At 39.2% G+C, this 22,631-nt stretch overlaps 1 protein-coding gene across 1 annotated transcript in view; it reads right to left on the bottom strand.

Moving 5' to 3' along the window:
• Positions 1–22,631, bottom strand: part of LOC127571000 (A disintegrin and metalloproteinase with thrombospondin motifs 16) — a 167,196-nt gene that overhangs the window by 86,239 nt on the left and 58,326 nt on the right. The window contains exons 5-10 of the mRNA XM_052016972.1: positions 15,450–15,735; positions 8,607–8,806; positions 6,529–6,612; positions 5,507–5,666; positions 4,993–5,098; positions 272–409 (exon numbers count right to left, since the gene is read on the bottom strand). Of these exons, the coding sequence (XP_051872932.1) occupies positions 272–409; positions 4,993–5,098; positions 5,507–5,666; positions 6,529–6,612; positions 8,607–8,806; positions 15,450–15,735 (974 nt within the window). The remainder of the gene's footprint in view (positions 1–271; positions 410–4,992; positions 5,099–5,506; positions 5,667–6,528; positions 6,613–8,606; positions 8,807–15,449; positions 15,736–22,631) is intronic.

Raw genomic sequence — 22,631 nt, 5'->3', positions numbered from 1 at the left:
CTTAGGTTCTTAGATAGGATCCTTGGCTGTCAGAAGTGCATATTAGAAATTCAGGCCAGAAATTAATTGAAATAGTTGCAAAATCATATAACAGAATTTTAGATATAGGATACATGATCCCAGGGCATTTCAAAATCAGACAATTACCCCCTAAATGAACTATCACAATTCTACCAAACAATTGATTCAACTTGGGCTTCTCTTTTTTAAATATAAAACTCTAAGCACAGTGCTTAAATGAATCAAGGCATGTAGTAAATCAAGGCTGTACCTCAGAAACTTATAGAGATATTGTCGACTGCAGGCAGACCACGAGAAGACCCCATTGTGACCGGCAAGTGTTGGAGACATGATGTTGCCCTCTGACTTCTTGCACACATTTCCTTCTCCATCATGAATCATACCAAAACTAGAGAGAAAATGGGAAGTTTCAGTTAAAACACAAGTTCTTTCTATTAAACCTTTAACATTCAGGCAGTCAATTATTCCTAGCTATTATGTGTACTTGGATAAATCTTAGGTAGCAATTTTTGGTTCAGAGGAAAGTATTTACTGCAAAGAATGAAAGATATTTCATCAAAACATTTAACTGGGGGAAGAAAAACACAGTTAGGGACACTAGTTATTGACATGCAAAGTACCAGCTCTTATTCTGTTGAACAATTGTCCCTCAAATAAAAATGCAAAAACCAAATTTCCTAATCAGATTGGTCCAAACTTCCAACTACAAATGTAGCAAGTTGGAAATAATAGGGCCAATTAACCTCAAGGATTCGGATCACTCTGAATCCAAACCCGATTCTCTAATCTTGCTGCCTAGGGAACCTTCTCTCCTGTCCAGACCTGGATTTGGAGGGTTGAACCAGTTTGCCCTCTGGACCCAAGAGATAGCACTCAATGCTGTCAAAGGCTTTTGAACTATATTAAATGCATCCAATAGAGGTGCATTTTCAAATGAATACAGGCAATTAACAATAAAAACATATAAATATAAACATGATTTAAAACACTTTAAAAACATTAAGTACAATAACTCAAATACTTAGTTTTTTTCCACAAGATCGGTGACCTCATTCAAATGAAGGGGGTTGTTATTCATACATTAGCCCTCCCAGGAGGAAAGCTAAGAGCCAGGTGCCAAATGTGTCCAGTCCCCACTCCAGCAGTTCCCTGCTCCGCTGCTGGGCTCAATGGCCCCTGGCCCCCAAGCTTGCTTCAGACTTCCACGTTTGGCCAAGTACACACAGTAGTCGGAGACATGCTGTGACCCAACTGGCTGTCAAGTGTCAATCAACTCAATTTGATCCAACAGTTCATTCACTTTAGTCACATTGAGAATTAATATAAATTTCCTCAGTTCACTACTCAAAATAGACTCAAAGGAACATTGACGATTAACTTCTATATGATAACTCAATTTAATTGAAGCAGGTTGCGATTTTTAGACTCTGCGATATAATTTAGGCTTGAGCAGCATTAATTTTTGGGTGACAATGATTTGGCAGCCTATTTTGCCACTGGCTAAGATTGTTTATGCCTTTTGTTTTAAGGGCATTTTGTTCTCATGCCCTTTCTTGGATCTTACTAAAGAGAAAAAAAAACACATTATCACTCATTATAGTGCTGAAAGGGAATCCAACAGTCTCAGAGCAGTAATAAGTTATTAACCAGTTTGCTCCCAAGACCTTCTTTCAATGAGAACTAATGCATTATATTCTTCCAAAGCAATGCAGTCCTGTTTCTAGTCTGTTGTACTCAGTTCATGTCAGATCAAGCTACAATGAATTGTGCAGGAGCCAGAGGAAGAATGTTAAAGATGAAAGCATTTCCAAAATGAAGATTCCTGTTTTGGTAGAATTCCCTGGACAGAGGTTTCTGTAATGCCTGACCTACTGCTAATTGAAAGTACGGCACTTCTGTTGACTCAAATGTTGACTTTCTCATATTTCAGCAATTGTTGTTGTATTAGTTCGTACCAGGTTCCAAACTTTAAAAGGTAATTTTAAAACAGTTTAAAAGTCTGTTACCCTGGCTACTTTTGTTTTTCTATACATGCTTCGAGTTTACTGTTAAGAATGAACTTCACAGGAGCAACAGAGCTTTGTATCCTTTTTCTTTACCATAGCTTCACGACTGTTAATGAAAATCACACAAGGAACAGTACTTGTCAGGTTAGATACACCAGGCACCAGGGAGCTGTACCATGCTTGGGAAATGGGAAGGATAGTCAATCAATCAGGATTTCGGCTGGTTGTTGCTAACTTTTGCTGTGATGCACATTTGGAAATGCTGATAAGTGGTTCATGCTTCCCAGGGGCCTGCAGTTCCTCAAGTGTCAGTGATTCAGGAAAGAAGAAAGGGAAAGAGAGCAGATATCAGAAAAAATGAAGAAAATACTCTCCTCACAATATACAGTGCAACATATTGCTCATTTGGTTTTGATAAGATGATAGATAGATAGATATTTATTAGTCACATGTACATCGAAACACACTGTGAAATGCATCTTTTTGCATTACTGCGTGTGCTGGGGGCAGCCCGCAAGTGTCACCATGCTTTTGGCGCCAACATAGCATACCCACAGCTCCTAACACGTATGTCTTTGGAATGTGGGATGAAACCAGAGCACCCGGAGCACAGGAGAACGTACAAACTCCTTACAGACAGCAGCCGGAATTGAACCTGGGTCACTGGCGCTGTAACAGCATTACACTAACCGCTACACTACCGTGACAGTGAATTCCATCAAATTTCTTCATCATTGTTGCTCTGCTTGGGTAGAAAATTAAAACCAAATCTGACCAGTCTGGACCTGACCTAAGCTCAAAGACTTAGAATTCTTTCTCAGAGCTGACCCGACCATTGCCATAAAATAACGATCCTAAAAACGCTGTTGCTCAGGTGGAATAAGTCTAATGAAGCTGGAAGCTGACAGCTCTACTCTCTCTACACTCATGACTGTGTGGCGAGGCACAGGTCAAACACCGTCTATAAATTCGCTAAAGACACCACTGTTGTTGGTAGAATCTCAGATGGTGATGAGGAGGAGTACAGGAGTGAGATAGATTGGCTGTTTGAGTGGTGTTGCAACAACAACCTCGCACTCAACGTCAGCAAGGCCAAGGAACTGATTGTGGACTTCAGGAAGGGGAAGTCGGGAGAACACACACCAGTTCTCATTGAGGGGTCAGTGGTGGAAAGGGTGAGCAGCTTCATGTTCCTGGGCATAAACATCTTAGAGGATCTATCTTGGGCCCAACACATTGATGCAATCATGAAGAAGGCACGCCAGTGGCTCTACTTCATTAGGAGTTTGAGGAGATTTGGTTTGTCACCAAAGATTCTTGCAAATTTCTACAGATGTACGGTGGAGAGCATCCTGACTGGTGGCATCACTGCCTGATATGGAGGCTCCGATGTTCAAGATCGAAAGAGCAGAAGGTTGTAGACTCAGCCAGCTCCATCACAGGCACAACCCTCCCCTCCATCGAGGACATCTTCAAGAGACAGTGCATCATTAAGGACCCCCGCCATCCAGGACATGCCCTCTGCTCGTTACTACCATCGTGGAGGAGGTACAGGAACCTGAAGACCTAAACTCAATGATTCAGGAACAGTTTCTTCCCCTCCACCATCAGAGTTCTGAATGGTCCATGGACACTACTTCACTGTTCCTTTTTTTGTACTACTTATTTTTGTAATTTATAGACTTTTGTGTCTTTGGACTGCACTGCTGCCGCAAAACAACAAATTTCACGTCATAGGTCAGTGATAATAAATCTGATTCTGAATTTTCGGAGGTATTTGCAGAGAAACGGTGAAAAGACGTTTGTTTTTGCTGAACAGCAGTGAGGAGTGTTGATTTATGTGTTAGCCTTCTGCAGAGAGAAAGCTCAGAATGTGTCATTCTTCCGTCAAATGATAAATCTTTAGTTATTTGTCTGTGAAAAACTTAGGCACATGAGAAAAGAAACCTTTTTATCTCTTCCAAAATTAACAAACTACAGTCTCATAACAGCAATTTCACACTTGTTTGTGTGAATGACCCACTGGAAAAGAATGACCTTGAAATTTGGCACTCTGCCTGGAAACTTCTATTTAAGAAAGTTACTCTTCATACTGCCTTAAGCTTTGGTCAATCCTATCTGTGTAGAATTCAAGTTGAACAAAGTTGCAGATTCGCATGTCTAAATAGTTCTCATCTCCAGAACCAAATATAATGAGAGGGAGCCACTTATACACATAGTGTGGACTCAGGTTCAGAGAGGATAAGTAAGCACTGTTAATAGAAGAATCTCATGGACCTTACCATTATAATTGCCAAGCCAAATCATCAATGAGTCTGGAATAATTGCAATCCTGCTTAATTTCATCAAAGGGGAGTGACCAACATTAACACCATACCAGTGTCTTATGGCAGATCGTCCCATGGCACTGTCCCATAATCCTGGAGGCATGTTTCAACGTGAGGACAGGAGGAAGGGAAGGACATTAGGAGAAAACTTCCTGAAGCAAATGGTGCAACGGGCAACTTCAGGTCCACTCTGTGCACATTAGTACAAAGGAAAAGGGAGGGTACAAGCAAAGCCTATTTTCCCATTCAAATCCTGTTAGCAAAAGCTACTCTTGGAGGTTGAAAGAAACAGTAGCAGCATAGATCCAACAACTAGCCAGTAAACAGAGTTACTCTGCATAGTATTCTTGAGACTAGAGGAGTACACAGCGAAACTCCCCTTAGTCTCCCTATTTATGAAGAGTTAAGGAAACACAGAATTTTGAATTATGGAAAAAATCTAAAACCTCAGCTTTCAAGGCTATTAAAAGAATAACTTTGGAGTTTATTATAAACCAGATAATTTAAAATTATTGATCTTGGAAATGTATGCATTTTTAAATGACTGATGCTTACTAATATCTTGCATATGAGTGTACTTTAATGGTAGCTACAAATGCAAAGATAGAAAATATTGAAAAATGTGATTATGGTCTTACTTGTGTCCAGACTCATGAGCGATTGTAAATGCCAGTCCTAATCCCGTGTCTTCATTGATAGTACAACTGCGGTATTTGCTACACATCCCACTGATAGGTGCAAAACCTATGGAGTGGAACAAATACAACTTAGGTACAGTGGGAATCAAATACAAGACTATAAACCAGTTTGAAAGATACAACAAAATATAAGAGTTAAGTCTGAACTATTTCTTAATGGTCCAAACCATCAGCTAAGACTTTTGCTTTTTAATCCTCCACTTCATTATAGATTTGTTATTTATTTACTTCCTGCTAATGTGAGATGACAAAAAAGTCTTTGACAATTGGTTCATAATGTAATATAATAGAAGACTGATTTCTTTTGAATAGATAGAAGATTTTAATAAATAGAAGACTGATTTATTGCAAATAAATTCATCTTTCCTCCAGTTTGGCAGACAGCTTCTGAAATTTTTTAATGGAAAAACTTTCCACAATTTTTCATTTATATTTCAAAATTTGTTAAGTTCACCTAAAGTATCACAAGGTTCATTCTTCCATGAACAAATGTCAAGGCCCGTCAACAGAATGGCATGATCATGGCGACTACCGTCCTTGCTCACCAATCCCGACTGCCACTGACAGAAGCTGTTCAAAGTGCGGTCTGCATGGTGGTTTATTAAAAGACCTGGCTGTAGGAATGAAAAGGCAAAGGAGAAAGTATATAAGTTCAAAGGAGATCACAGGCTGACTCCCACATCTTATCCTATTTAACTATTGACATTGTGAAGCAACAGCTAAACTGAGATGGGAGACAACAAGGTGCCTGGACTGTCCTTTATTGTTTATTGAATAACTCAGTGCTCCATGAATGTTGTGTTTTGATTTTATGATAAGTGCTGGATTATGCAAACTGCCCTTGTCTGAATTTCTAAGGGAAGTTGCAAAAATAGTAGATTAAGAAAAGCTAAACTATCTTCAAGCAAGCAATGCACGCAGGATGACAGGTGCTTATTTAATTTTATTTGACTTTTACAAAAGAATATTAAAGTGCTTTTTTAAAAATAAGTCTAGTCACAAGATGTGGGCATGACTGGCAATGCCAACATTATTGTATATCTTTAAGAATCAATCTCACCAGTGGGTCTGAGGTCACATATTGATGAGGCCAGGTAAGGATGGCAGATTTCCTTTTCTGGCGAACCCAAGTGATCTAGCAGATATGTTACAACCATTACTAATACTACCTCCTTAATTTCAGATTTATTCTGATAGTTATATTTAAATTCTTCTGCTGCTATCATGGGATTTAAACTCATTTTCCTGGATCCCAAAATCTTTATGCTCATCCAGTAACAACCACTGTAGCACCCTGACTGTAGGTATATAGTTACAAGATTCCGAACTCTGGATTGAAAACACGATTGGCATGATTAAATGGAATGAAAACTAGAGTTTATTGAATCTATAAATCATCTCCTTTCTATGAATTAATTGTCAACATGCAGGTAAAGCTTTATATTATCGTTATATTTTTAAATTTGAAATGGATACCTGATCTTCCTCCAGAAGGACAATCCCAACTATCACAATGTTTATATTGCCTCCTATTGTGCCATCTTTGAACAGGGTGGACACCTTCAAGGGGCAAAAAACAAATTGCAGGTTTATGCCATAGTCTGCAAGAAAATATATTCTTATATGATGAAACACTGAAAACAATAAAAGAAACAAATATTTTTTCAACCTTGCTAAATGGGATTAATATTGATGGGCATTTGATAATCAGCATGGATATGGTGGGCAAAAGGGTCTGTTTCTGTGCTGTATGACGATCAGAATTTGTGATGCAAATCACTAAATGCAGTGGGCTCAAGAGTGATTTAAAACTGCAGTGAAACCAAGAGTTAAAGAAGCATGCAATATTTTTGAAGCAGAAGTGAAGGTGCCTCCTTTCACAGGGTTGATTGTCACCTTTTTATTGTGATAAGGAATTTGTTTTAGCCAGCGCTTGAAAGACAGTATAAGCATTCCAACTAAAAATGCACCTTGACATGCACACGTCAAGGTTTTTAGTTACAGCACCACACATTTTCACACCACATCAGACACAAGAAGTGAACTGTTTGATGTTACTTTTTCCTCATAAAAGGATTTGTACTACAACAACACACCTTTAGTCACAGAAGAACTCATTATTAGCAAAGTTGATATCACCACTGCAGACACCGTCTACTTTTTGTTTTGAATGTCTGATGTTTAAGTGTTGAAATGTTTGATCTAATCATTGAAGTATTCAGTCTAGGTTATTTTGCAAAAGGTCAAAGTGCACACTTGGTTATGCAAAGTGTACATATGTGTGCTTAAACTTTTAAGGTAATTCACTGAGGCAGACAAACAAATCCTTTACATACACAAATGCATACAATTATAATCCTAAAATTCAATGGTTCTGCTAGATAGCTCTGTAATTACAGTCACGTTTCAACCAATGAATTATTCTAAACAGCAATGACCATTCTCTCAGGGACAAACTCAGCAGCTCTTTTGCTCACAGCAATATCTGCACAACCAGATAATCTGCTTTTGGCTGAACTAGTTAGGAATAAACAGTGCTTGGATATCAGAATTACTTCTGTATCTTTGAATAATTTCCTTAGAGCTGTAACATTCAACTATTCAAATTAGGGTTTGGATTAAAACTTTTAATAAAAGTAACCTCTGACAAAAAAAACTCTCATCAGTATTGAAGGGGGTGTCAACCCAGATTATGTGTTACATTTCTGGAAAAGGGCTTGAATCCATGGCATTTGATTTAGAGGTAAGAATATTAGCTGATTTAGGCTAAGTGAAATAAAGGCAAATATTTTTGAATATCCCAGTAATAACCAGTGATTATCAATAAGAAAAATGCTTTTGAAATGGATTGCAACTTCTAGATAAATGTTGCTCTGTAGTAGAAAGCCTAAAATGAGCGAGAATATGAAAGTCCGAGGAAAAAGATGATTTTTAAAAAATATTTGAAAGCCCCGTGTTTACCTTTGTCCACAGTAATGGGTAAAAGAACAAGGAATCCCCCATGATGCTCTTGTAAAACTATGGTGCAGAAACACCCATTGGCTCTGAGCTGATGTTTCTCTCTACCTGACCCATTTAGACTAATCCTAGATTATGCTCCCCCATTATACTTTTTTCACTGCTACTTTCTCCAAGCAACCATCAAAATTCTCTTGAAAAAGTGCTTCTTTAACAACTGCAGAGAATTGTATGGTGTGTATACATGATGTTAAGCTATGTTTGTCTTTATCTGAAATTATACCATTTGATACAAATTTATACCAAGTACTAACAGTAAGCCCAGACAAACTCTTCCCACACATCTTGGTTTGGAATTGCACAGGCTTAAATGCTGGTACTTGGGCACGAAATTGATGTAGCTGATTGCAGATCCATTGACCAACTTGCTCCAAATCCCACAAATTTTGATGGGATGAAAATCATAGTAGTTCCACAATAAGTAGACAATCAACCTTGTCACTTTAGTACCCAGGTGCTGAAGAAGCAAACTGTGCACCATCTCAATCGACAAGTGTACTAAAGGTTGAAATTAATAGAAGTGTCTTCAGCCTTACCATATTTAGTATAGTTAAGACATAAGTGGTGATATTTTCATTGCCGTGGTTCTCAATCATTTTCTTGTCTACCACAACCAGCGTTTCCACATTGAGCTTCTGATTTTTACGCATCTTAAACAAGGAACGTTTGCTTCTGGGCAGGCTTCCATACTCATCTGGTAAAATATACATATCTGCTCCTGGAGGTTTAGGCATATCTGCAGAAAGAGGAGTTATGGTGTTATTAATAAATCATGCACAAGACAATTTTAAGAAGCATTTTCTGCATAGCAAGAGCATGTTATTGAGCATTTCTCTTTCAGCTTGCATGCTGAAATGAAATTTAGTTCAGATCAAGAAAACAGATGACACCAAGGAGGTTTTACAGCAAATTCTCAGAATCTGGTGACCTTGTAATACTTCGTATATGTGTGAGCTACTGCGTTCAGATATTCTGGGGCCTGGCGAGTGATAGGATCTGTGAGAGAAAGTGGGGGGGGGGGGGTGTGGCGGGTCGTGGAGTTGTGGGAGATCAAAGATTGAGGTGAGAGAGAGGGCTGGGTGATTAAAGGAGATTGGAGAGGTTTGGGGAAGAAATTCCAGATCTCATGACCATCATGACAAAAGGCACACGTGCCAAACATAGGGCAATGTGATGTTATTAAAAATACTAAATGTATGTTGGAAACTGATGTCCACATCATACTTGTTTGTAACTTTACCATTGCTTCTAATATAAGTACTAGATAGTTTAGAATACAAGTAGATAAATTTCACCAGCTTAATGATACTTGGAAAATCAATGAGAACGATTTTCCTTGAAGCTTCTCCTGGTGTGAATAAACAGGGTGTCCTTTGAAGGTCTGGAGGCTGGTATCCACTGGCATGGGAATTGACTGAGCAGAGACCAAATAATTCACCATCACTGACTTTACACTACCTTACAAGTCCACTTCATTCCAGGTTCATTATTAACAGTTTATTTCAAATCTGAATTTTGCTGTCTCATGATATCTCACCGCATAGCTTTTGTCTCATCCACTTCTATGTCTGCCATACATTTCCTCTCTTCCTCCCATAGTTCAATGCACTCCCCACCCCCCCCATGCTGGAGATATACGCTCCCATTTTCTTTTCTTGTCTTGGTGTGTTTCTCTCTCTCTCTCTCTGTTTTTTCTTCATTTTACTAGTATTTAAAAACCCTGCAGAATTACAATATATTATGACTTGTATTAGTATTGGTTTATTATTGTCACTTGTACTGAGGTACAGTGAAAAGCTTGTCTTACAAACCGGTCAATTCATTACACAGTGCAGTTACATTGAGTCAGTACAGAGTGCATTGATGTAGTACAGGTAAAAACAATAACAGTACAGAGTAAAGTGTCACAGCTACAGAGAGTCTGCAGTGAAATAAGATGCAAGGTCACAACAAGGTAGATCATGAGGTCATAGTCCATCTCATTGTATAAGGGAACTGTTCAACGTTGACCTTAAAGGTTTTGCTTATAATCTTGTTTTCATACGGGGTAGGTACAAACTAAATTAAGACGACTTATTAAGTAAGGAAGGATTCAAGCTTTCTTTTTCCCCATTGTAGGACAGAGATGTTTGTGTGTTGACAAGGCTGCCCTTCCATATGTTAAAATGGAAGTTCCATTCTTATTATAAGGAAGTTATAATTCAGGATGACTGCGAGACACAAGTGTATTGTCTCGTGTGCCAATCAGAAAATAAATCAGATTAAATTCATCATTAAAAATTAACCATGTGGATTCCTACATTAAAAATTTGAGTACTTTCAAATTCAGCATAAAGAGAACTCAATGTTGCATTATTAGAAAATCATCACTCTTTACTTCTGCATCTCTTAGCTTGCTTTGTGCAGCTGCTCGCTCACCCACTCTACCCTCATATGGCTGATTGCATCCTTATTATTTTGCACCTCTCATATCAGAATAAATTGTGTGGGCAAGGCTCCTAAACAAAGGACTCAAACAGGACAGTTCAGCTACAACACCAGTTGCACAGTAATGACATCATAACATGGGGAAGCAATGCTGATTAAGCAAGTGCTGTTTGGCTTGCACATAAAAAGAACTAAGCACTTACAATAATAATGTCCAGGAGGTCATTTTCACAGTTGAGATAAACAACAAAGGAATCTACAATGCTATTTTATGTGGAAACTTTGAATGAATAACAAAATCTTGCTTCAGTCTTTCTGACAAAAATTAAGGAGATGGGAATTAAGCTCCAGTGACTGTGATGGTGCAGCTTGAAGTCTTAATCTTCCACAGGACAACAACACAATTTGCATCTTAGAGGATGGATTCTGGGACTGGGTAATATAAACTCACTGGGCCATACAGCTAGCCAGCCTCGCATTCACGTCAGTACTAACCCCCCAGTCAAAAATCAACCTTAGATCATAACTGCATTAAGCCAATGTGCTGCAGATGTTACTTGGCCTTCTTAATGCATGTGACTAGTTTGTCAATGTGCACCACCTATGATAGATTGGGAGGAGGGGGACAGAGGTAGGATTTGGGTTCAATCCATAACATCCTGTGCTGCCTGTGTGATATTAGCATGGTTTCCCTGTAACCATGTGGATTTCCTCCAGGTGCTCCCGATACCTCCTGCATCTCCAAAAATGAGCGAGTTGGTAGGTTAATTAGCTGCTATAAATTGCCTCTAGTTTGGGAACTTGAGGAGAATGAAATAGGTTAAAGTAAGATTAGTGTAAATGTGGGATCCTGATGGCCAATACTGTGTGTGTGTGTGTGTGTGTGTGTGTGTGTGTGTGTGTGTGTGTGTGTGTGTGTGTTTATAAAGTTGCCTTTGCACTGGGATCCAACTTGTGTACTTCTGTTTGCCTTGAAAGTACAAAGCACCTGGGTAAAACACACTTAAAGGGACATTGTAACTCTTGGGATGAGAGAGTTGTCCTATCAAGAGAGGCTAGGCAGTTTGGGTATGTTTTTCTTGGAGTTTAGAAGAATCAAAGTGGCCTTTTTTAAACATACAAGATCCTAAGGGGGCTTTAACAGGGGAAACGTTGAGATGTTTCCACTAATGGGAAAGTCACAAACAAGGGGACATCGCTGCAAAATATGGGGCTGATCATTTAAATCTGAGGTGTGTAGAATTTTTTTCTCTCAAAGGGTGATGAATCTCTGGAATTCTCTGCCTGAGGGTGGTGAGGGCCAGATTTTTAGATATATTTAAGATATCTTTATTAGTCACATGTACATTGAAACACACAGTGAAATGCATCTTTTGCGTAGAGTGTTCTGGGGGCAGCCCGCAAGTGTCACCACACTTGCGCGCCAACAATAGCATGCCCACAACTTCCTAACCCGTACGCCTTTGGAATGTGGGAGGAAACCGGAGCACCCGGAGGAAACCCACGCAGACACGGGGAGAACGTACAACTTCCTTACAGACAGCAGCTGGAATTGAACCCGGGTCCCTGGCGCTGTAATAGCGTTACGCTAACCGCTACAAGATGGAGATCGATAAATATTTGAAAAAAATTGAGGTCGAGGGTTATGGGGAACTGGCACAAGACATAGAACAGTACAGCACTGGACAGACCCATGATGTTGTGCCGATCTTGATGCCAATTTGTACTAAATGTTCTCCTCCTGTGTATCATCCATATCCCTCCATTCCCTTCTTATTCATGTGTCCATCTAAAAGCCTCTTAAACTCCACCAAACTGCCTGCTTCCACTACTACCCCTGTAATCCATTCCAGGCAAACCAGTCTGTGTAAAAAGAAACTTGCCTCTCACGTTGCCTTGATCCTTCCCCCCCTCTAACCTTAAAGGGAGAGGAGTCGAGACCTGCATATGTCAGCCAAGATCACATTGGATGGTGGGGAAGGATTGAGGGACCTGGTGGCCTCCTCCTGTTCCTATTTTCTTGTGGATAATTAGGATGGAAATTCTCTCATCATTTCCTATTGTGTCACAAGATACCTTTAACATCACTCTCCTAGGGTACAGATTAGATCTGATTACAAACATTCACCTCATTCATTAGCCACATTGAAAATACGGTTTTCACCACAGTTCTGGTGAAGTCATGAATCTGGAGTTCTGGGAAATGAAGCAATTCCAAGTCCACTGTGGAAAAGACTACCAACTTTTTGTTTACTATTTGACATTATTGTGAAAATACATTCTTTAATAAAAGCCAGGTTCATATGGTAACAAAAGTTTAATGCATGACTGCAAAATATCAAGTAGCTTGTAGTGTTACTTTTACCTTTCATTGCTTTGTAAATATAAATTAAATAATTTAGTGAAGTTCGTTAAATCAATTTCCAATGACAAAATTAAAGTGAAATTCAATAATGCTGCAAGTCTGAAATAAAAATAGAAGCTTCTTAAGCATGTCAGGTAGCATCTGTCATTACAGAAACACAGCTATTTTCAGATCTAAGAAATTATTGACTTAAAGGTTTAACTCTGTTTTTCTCTCCACAGTTGCTGCCTGACCAGATCTGACTATCTTTCAAATCGAACACTACTGTAGTTCTGCAAAACCACAGGACAATATTTCACAGCAGTAGTTCTTAAACTGAAATCAAATAACTTTTACTCAAATATTATTCTGGAAGATTTAAAAAAAGATACACATAACAGTTTTGGTGTCTTCTCCATTTCACTAATGTTATTAAGCTATTTGCAACTACAGTTATAAATGGTTACTTCATTACTCTTGTGTGAGTAACTATTTTGCTAAACCAAACAAGATCAACTGTTCCATTTTCAACTAACATCTGTATTTATTTATCCTCCAGCAAACCGTGAACAGTTGATTTCTTCAACAATCCTCCATGATCTGTAACTGCTTTTCCTCACCAAGCCAATTAATTACAGAAGAAAAAAACTTCTCCTTCAGTTAAATTAATAAGCAATAACTGTTTTTACCATGGAGAAAGACATGAAGACTAGGGAAATGGGGAAAGTTAATATGTCTTGAGGTTAGTCAGCATTACAGTAGAGGTGGTGCTGGATGTCTTAAAATGTATGAAGGTAGATAAATCTCTGGGGCCTGATCAGGTATATCCAAGAACACTGTGGGAAGCTACAGAGGTTGTTGTGGGAGCCCTGGCTGAGATACATACATCATCATTAACAACAGGAGAGGTGCCAGAAGACTGGAGAGAGGCTAATGCTGTGCTTTTATTTAGGAAAGGCTGCAAAGAAAAACCTGGGAACTATAGACCAGTAAGCCTAACATCTGTGGTAGGTAAGTTAGTGGAGGTGATTCTGAGGGATAAGATATACACACATTTGGAAAGACAGGGGTTGATTAGGGATAGTCAGCATGGCTTTGTGCATGGGAGATCAGGTCTCCCAAATCTGATTGAGTTTTTTGAAGAAGTAACCAAGAAGGTCAATGGCGGGAGACGTGGTCTATGGGGACTTCAGCAAGGCCTTTGATAACATTCCACATGGCAGGCTGCTATAGAAAATTAGATTGTATGGGATCCTGGAGAGCTAGCTAACTGGATACAGAATTGGCTTGATGCTAGGAAACAATGGTGGAAGGTTGTTTTTTTTGGACTGGAGGCCTGTGACTAGTGGTGTGCCTCAGGGGTCGGTACTGGGCCCATCGTTGTTTGTCATCTATATTAACAGTTTGGATGAGCATATACAAGGCATAGTGAGTAAGTTTGCAGATGACACTAAAATAGGTGATATCATAGACAGTGAGGAAGGTTACCAAGAATTACAGGGGCATCTTGATCAGCTGAATAAGTGGGCTGAGGAATGGCAAATGGAGTTCAATTCAGATTATTGAGAGGTGTTGTATTTTGGAAAGTCAAACCACGGTAGGACTTTCACAGTGAACGGTAGGGTTCTGGGGGGGTATTGTAGAACAGAGGGACTGAGGAGTACGAATACATGGTTCCCGGAAAGTGGCATCACAGGTAGACAGGGTGATGAAGGTGGTTTTTGGTACGCTGGCCTTCATCAGTCAGGGCATTGAGTATAGGAGTTGGGATATTATGTTGCAGTTGTACAAGATGTTGGTGAGGCCACACTTGGAGTATTGTGTTTAGTTTTGGTCATCCTGCTATAGGAAAGGTGCCATTAAGCTAGAAAAAGTGCAGAAAAGATTTATAAGGATGCTGCCAGGACTTGAGGGACTGGGTTATAGGGAAAGGCTAGGACTTTATTCCTTAGAGAGTAGGAGACTGAGGAGTGATCTTATAGAGGTGTATAAAATCATGAGGGGCATAGGTTGGGTGAATGAGTACAGTCTTTTCCCCAGTGTTGGGGAATCAAGAAATAGAGGGCATAGGTTTAAGGTGAGATGGGAAAGATTTAAAGGGGATCTGAGGGGCAACTTTTTTTCCACACAGAGAGTGGTGCATATATGGAATGAGCTGCCGGAGGAAGTGGTTGAGGCAGGTACGATACCAGCATTTAAGAGACACTTGGGCAGGTACTTGGATAGGAAAGGCTGAGAGGGATATGGGCCGAACTCAGACAAGTAGGACTAGGTGAAATGTGTATCTTGGTAAGCATGGAAGAGGAAGGCCGAAGGTCCTGTTTCCATGCTGTGTATGACTCTACTGGAAACAGTAACTCAAGTAACCCAGAAAAAAAAAGAGAAAAATAGAACTGAAAGGCTGGTTATGTCTATTTTTTAAATTATACCAGGGCTGAAAGCAGGAAAATAATCCAAGCTGACAAGCACACATTTTTCAAACTTTACTATTTAGTTTATGAAATATTCTAAACATTTCAATGAAATTACTGTATCACCATTGCTGACTCACTAACAGAAAACATTTAGATAAGTGGAACTGAGAAGATAAAATAATTCCCTTACATACATTTCTTGCGTCTTCCACAGTAGTGCTGCTTTTGGAGTTGTCCGTGCTTGTAGTCATTACGGTGCCTATGTTGATGATGGTGTTTATGATCGTTCCGTTCAATCCCCTTTGGCCTCTGGTGCATGGAAACCTCGTTATTAAGAAGAGGCACTTTGGGCTCTGCAGATCTCTTGTAGAGGACGTGTGGCTGTTGCCCTTCAGGTGCTGTGTAATTGTGCTTAAGTGCAAGGTGCTGAGGTAGAGGTGTCAAAAAGTAATCTGCTTCTTCTGTCCTTATCAAACCTGACTAGAAAGGGAAAACAGAGATTAAAATATGCAAAGAAAATGTATTGCCTGCCAGAAAATGAAATGTGCACATCCCTCTTGGATGAAGAATGGTAAGCCAAGTTAAAACTTTCAGGAGTAAAATATAACTTCAGTCGGCTTTCAAAAGATTAACAACATGTTCAAGTGGAATCATGTGTAAATGATATCTTACTCCCTGTATAAATGCATTACATGGTTACAGCAAGTGACATCAGTGAAGATTTAGCCAAGTTTCTTCACCTGCTCATTATTTGCATAAACCCATTACTGTGACTTAATTGGAATTTACGTGGTATTCCATTGCTAGGAATTAAAAAATTAAATAATGATTACCCAACAGTATTTATTAGATGTGAACGTTGCTGGTAAGACCAATTTATTATCCATTTCTAATTCTCCCCTAAATTTAGTAGTCTACTAGGCTGTTTCACATGTAGGTCATGTCAGGCAAGGAAGCAGATCTCTTCTCTGGAGGACATTAATGCACCAGATAGATTTTTACAACAATCAGGTACTTTAAATAAATGATACTAACTTTTTATTTCGGAATTTTAATGCAGACAAGTGTGAGGTGTTGCACTTTGGCAGGACAAACCAGGGTAAGACCTGCACAGTGAATGGTAGGGCACTGAGGTGTGCGGTAGACCAAAGGGACCTGGGAATACAGATCCGTAATTCCTTGAAAGTGGCATCACACATAGGTAGGGTCGTAAAGAGAGCTTTTGGCACTTTGGCCTTCATAAATCAGGGCACTGAGTACAGGAGTTGGGACGTTATGTTGAAGTTGTATAAGACGTTGGTGAGGCCAAACTTAGAGTACTGTGTGCAGTTCTGCTCACCAACCTACAGAAAAGATATCAATAAGCTTGAAAGAGTGCAGAGAAAATTTACACGGATGTTTCTGGGACTTGAGGACCTGAGTTATAGGGAAAGGTTGAACAGCTTAGGACTTTATTCCCTGGAGTGCAGGAGAATGAGGAGAGATCTTATAGAGGTATACAAAATTATGAGGTGTATAGATAAGGCGAATGCATGCAGGCTTTTTCCCCTCAGGTTGGGTGAGACTAGAACTAGAGGTCATAGGTTTAGGGTGAAAGGTGAAATATTTAAGGGGAATCTGAGGGGGAACTACTTCACCCAGAGGGTGGTACAAATGTGGAACGAGCTGCCAGCGGAAGTGGTGGATGTGGGTTCAATTGTAACAGTTAAGAGAAGTTTGGATAGGTACATGAATGAGAGAGGTATGGAGGGCTATGGTCTGGGTGCAGGTAGATGGGAATAGGCAGAAAACTAGGCCGGCATGGACTAGATGGGCTGAAAGCCCTGTTTCTGTGATGTAGTGCTCTAGGACTCTAATTACTTAAGAACTCAAACCCCCCCCCCCCCCACCCCCAGCTATCATTATGGAATTTGAATGCATTTCTCAAGATCAATAGTCCATAAGTTTGAACATCAGTTTCATACTTAAGTACTATGCTTCCAAATCTACATTGGTACAATAGGCACGGTAGTGTAGAGGCACCGTAGTGTTGCGGTTAGTGTAACGTTATTACAGCGCCAGCGACCCAGGTTCAATTCCCACTGCTGTCTGTAAGAAGTTTGTACATTCTCCCCATATCTGTGTGAGTTTCCTCCGGGTGCTCCGGTTTCCTCCCACATTCCAAAAGACGTACGGGTTAGGAAGTTGTGGGCATGCTATTTTGGCGCTGGAAGTGTGGCAACACTTGCGGGCTGCCCCCAGATCACTCTACGCAAAAGATGCATTTCACTGTGTGTTTGGATGTACACGTGACTAATAAAGATATCTTATCTTATAATTTTAATACTTCAGAAGTTACCTGACTTACCATTTATCATGATATGTATTGTGGAATGGGAAAAATAGACTGAGTAAGTTTTTCTTTTGGCCGCCAAATTCCTTCACTTTCTAATCCTTGAAACTACTGTGTTCTTTTGACACTAAGTTCAAAATTGATTAACAGATTTGAAGCAATATATTCAGAGGTTTCTCTCCTCTTTAAAAGTGGCCCCATTTTTTGAGAGGTTCTCTTCATCTGCCATGAAACATATTTCTCCCCTACAATCGTTGAAATCTATGGAGAGCTCACTTGTCATCTCTGCAACCTTATGATACTGGGTCCCAAAAATCATTGAGATTTACATACAAGATATTTATTAGTTATACGCACATTGAAACACACAGTGAAATGCACCTTTTTGCATTACTGAGAATGTGCTGGGGCAGCCCGCAAGTGTGGCCACTCTCTTCCAGTGCCAACATAACATGCCCTCAGCTCCTAACCTATAGAACCATAGAACAATACAGCACAATACAGACCCTTCGGCCCACCATGTTGTGCCGCCCTTCAAACCACACCTAAGACTATCTAACCCCTTCCTCCCACATATCCCTCTAATTTAAATTCCTCCATAATCTTATCTAACAATCTCTTGAATTTGTCCAATGGTGGAGTCTTTAGAATGTGGGAGGAAACCAGGAGAAGACTGAGAATGTACATGCTAGGCAATGAGCCCTTTGGTCTTTTTCCCACATTCCAGCATTTAATTTATAGTCTTGCAGCTATGGTACTTTTGAGTGGTCATCGAACAACCTTGGCAAGGTCAGCAATTGAGGATATGGGCAAATGGGACATGCTCTCTCTAGAGTGCTTTCACTCTATTGAAAGGATTGGATGATGTAAATTTAGGCACGAGGTTTGATTAGAAAGGGCAATGCAGAATCAGAATTAAATACTATGGTATTTCTTTTCCTCCTGATACTTTTTGGGTAATGTACATCTTGCAGACTGCCACTGTTTGCTGACATATCCATGTTGGTTTGTAGTGTGCCCAAGGATCAATTCGCTTTACACAATTCCAGTTCACTAGTTTTATCATATTTACTCATGAGCTTTCTCAACCCACGAATGGACCAGAATACTCAGCCGCAACTGAGATCTAGTCTGTCTAGTATCTACATGAGGCTTTGCCTCAAGAAGGCAACATCTATCATCAAAGACCCCCACCATCCGGGCCATGCCATCTTTTCACAGATACCATTGGGCAGGAGGTACAGAAGCCCGAAGTCCTAAACCACCAGGTTCAAGAACTGCTACTTCCCCTTCAACCATTCGGTTCTTGAACCAACCCGCACAACCCTTATGACTACCTCAGTATAGCAACATTATGCCCACTTTGTATGACAAAGGACTTTATCTTTTTTGTTCTAATTGTGTTCTTCCTTGTATAATTTATGTTTTTCTTGTGAATGTTGTGCATCAGATGCTATGTGCCTATGATGCTGCTGAAAATAAGCCTTTCATTGCTCCTGTGCATGTGACAATAAACTCGACTTTAACTTTGGCCACAGGAAGTGCATGCTTTAGGTTCCAATGTTGGGGGCCAGTTTGAATGAACTTATTTTGTGCTGATTGTGCTTCGAGTCCAAAATTGCAAAAAAGGATCCTCTGTACATGTCCAGGGCTCCACCTTCTACGCAAAGAGATCTATGTGTTCACTTGGCACCCCTTGGAAAATTTAAATTATACATGGATCTTGTAGGCAGATAGTTCATCAGAAAGGCAAACATCAACTTTTAAGAAAAGTTTACCCTGCCACGAATCCAACATTTCTCCCTCCAGCTCACACCAAATTCTAAAGCTCACTGCCAGCCATCCTTTGCTGGTCTCCAAGGTCAGCAGCTTAATATTGATCCTTTTATCACATATAGACCATGAAACACAGATGCATCACGTTACTACACTGGTCATAAAACTATGCTCATAATTTAAAAAATGTGAATACAAATTGAAAAATATCTTGTTAAAGAAACAATAAAATCTTCTCCAGGACTGATGCAGGGTTTCAACCTGCAATGTTGATAACTCCTTCCCCACCCTCCTCCCCCACTAGATGCTGCTTGACCCTCTAAGTTCCTCTAGCAGATTATTTGTTGCTCCAGTTTCAGCACCTGCAGTCTCGTGTGTCACCTTTGATGAAAGGTCATTGACCAGAAATATTAACTCTATTGCTCTCTCCACAGACGCTGTCTGACTTGCTGAATATTCCCAGTATTCTGTGTTTCTATTTCAGATTTTCAGCATCTGCATTGTTTTTTTGCTTTTTTTTTAAATCTCAAGGTACCGTGTGGATTTTGAGAAGGCAAGTTCTAACAAGCCTAATTTGCTTATCATGCAATTCAGACAAATAAAAGATTTGTAAAGCAGCATTTCAAACATATAGTGGTAGATTTCATAAATAGGTTGGGGCACAGTAATACTATTGTGGTAGGATAGGCAGTTGATTGAGTAATGAAAGAAAAGGTATCAGAGAATTAATCATCCAATGCTACTTAGTACCCAATGGGAAAATATTAGCAAAGGGACTTGGATTTCAGAATGGGAGTAAACTCTATGGTTCTTTGGTACAAAAATGAGACACAATTAAAGGAAAAAAAAATGCTTTTATCAGAAATAGATGCAGGTCATGTTTATTAATGTAAATATGGAAGTTCCTGCAAGTAATGTTTCTTTATGCTACAAAACACAGAAAACAAGAAAACATAATTCAAATGTTATATAAATACCCTATCTTTTTGTATATGATCCTCAATTATGTGGTAAAGAAAAAGACCATGGAAATGAAACAAGAAAGGTATTTAGTTTTCCTCAGCTTAGTGATAAAAATTCTATCATCTTGGCTCTCATTTTGTTAACTGGCATGACGTGACTGTGTTCAGGTATAGTTTGCTATCATAAGTTTTCAATAAAAATTAATAATTGCTACATGGATAGTTGAATTACTGCTAGAGCCTTTTCATTTCCAGCTCCTGTTGGAAGTACAGTATTAAATCCAGGTTTTTGCTTGCATTTATTTTAATATTCACCAGCCATTCATATACTACCACCGTGAATATTCTTCATTCAGATGTCCATTAATAAGATGACTTAAGCCTGGAAGGTAACTAGTATTCAAGATAAAATGTAAATATACTGTTCATAATAATATAATATAATACAGATTACATGAAATAATGAAGCCACGTTTAATTGTAAGATAAATAGATCTGGGCACAGGCACAGAGAAGGGTAACAACAATGGTTTGATTCCACTAATAAATTAGTTCACATATGAGAGCTTGATAGAACAAAATTTGAACGGAGCAGTCGTCATCTGAAAAAAAATAGCAAAATAATGGGTTACATTTTGCTTTTTTATGTGTGAATCTGAAAGAAAAACAGATAAATGTTTAATGAAAATCAACATTGCATTTTCAATAAACTGTAATATCAAGAGGGATGCAAAATACATCGACTCACCTGGCTTCCTGCTGCAGCATCGGAGATGTCAGTGAAATGAAATGAATGGTGATATTGGCCATTTATGTTGGTACTTCAGGTGTTCCACCAATTTTTCTTCAAAATAGATATCTGCTCAAGTTAAGAAATTAAACCCTGCCCTGATGATAGCAATCTGAACCTAACTTGAGGACATAATTTTATTTCAGTCAACTGAACCCAACAAAGATAGGCTGGGGACAGGCAGCCTGGCTCCACTTAAAACCAGAAATGTACAATTCAAATACAGGACGGTTGCATTTTTGTGAATGGTAGGAGAATACAAAGTAAATGGCAGAAACAATCTGGATTCAATAACATGCAACCAACAGTAGCTGGAAGTGATGATGCCCGAGCAGTAACCCAAGTTTTCACTTGGCAGCTATCCATTTTTATTGAGTTCTGGTGGTAGCAAACTATACCATTAACGTGGAGTTTGGATGATTAAATTTGTCACTAAGTTGGCAAGGACTACGTATCTTTCTTGCTCCAATTCTAGTCACTTTTCTTCACTATATATACACAAGTTATACAGTATACAGACAGATACACATACATATAGTATTATTATGCCATTAAACATACATCTTTATGAAATTTAGAACTATACATAATTATGCTGTTTTACAAGCCTTTTTTTGGGTAGATTAGATCGATTAGAAATTGGCTTTTGAAAATCCAACAGTAGCATTAAGATTCAGGGATGTTATCTGGGATTCTATTGGTCTTAAGAATGTCGTTGGGAGTCAGTGGGGCAGAAGTCTGACCTGCGGTGAGAGATGAGAGTACTAACTATTTACAAGTGAAGAGCGAGCTAAGCTTCTTTAGCCTATTGAAGTCTGTCTGCTGCATTCACCAGTACCCTTCTTCATTCAGACTCCGATCCCAATGCACACTGAACTTCCCCAGGGAATTTGCCATCACTGCCTTGATTAATATTTAACTCGTTTTTGTTAAAGAAAATGAAATTGAGTTTGTACAGATTGTCTGTCAACGACTGCTGTAATATCAAGAGGTGATCCAGGAGAAACAGCAAAGTTACAACAGATACTGTGAGAGCCCCCTTGAAAACTCAGCTGAATTTTTAAATTTATATCCTCTTGTCCAGTTGGCCTGCGTGGTTTTAAGTTAGTCACCTCATAGACGTGGGAACAGAAGCTAGCTGCAATGCACTTCAAGTTCTGCATTGACATTCAGTGTGGCTGTGATATAATTAGATTTACCTGTCTTTTGTGTCTATCCCTCAGTACTTCCAGATACCAAAAATCATTAATGAAAATTAAAAAAAAACAATTGCTGGAAATCAAAATGAAAACAAAATGCAGGAAACACTCAGCATTTCTGAAAAGAAAAATAATTAATTTTTCAGGTCTGGGAGAGTCTCAGACCCTGAAATGTCCCAGATTTCACTTGCCACAGATGCTGTCGGTCCTGCTGGATTTTTCTAGCATTTTCTGTTTTTATTTCGAAAAACTATTAATCTTGGATTTAAAGTTAGAAATCGGGCAAACTTGAACTGTTGTTTGTGGAAACAAATGCC

This window comes from Pristis pectinata, chromosome 5 (genome assembly GCF_009764475.1).
Source record: "Pristis pectinata isolate sPriPec2 chromosome 5, sPriPec2.1.pri, whole genome shotgun sequence".
Classification (NCBI taxonomy): Eukaryota; Metazoa; Chordata; class Chondrichthyes; order Rhinopristiformes; family Pristidae; genus Pristis; species Pristis pectinata.
The sequence above is the reverse complement of the archived record's forward strand: the minus strand, read 5'-3'. Positions and strand labels throughout refer to the sequence as shown.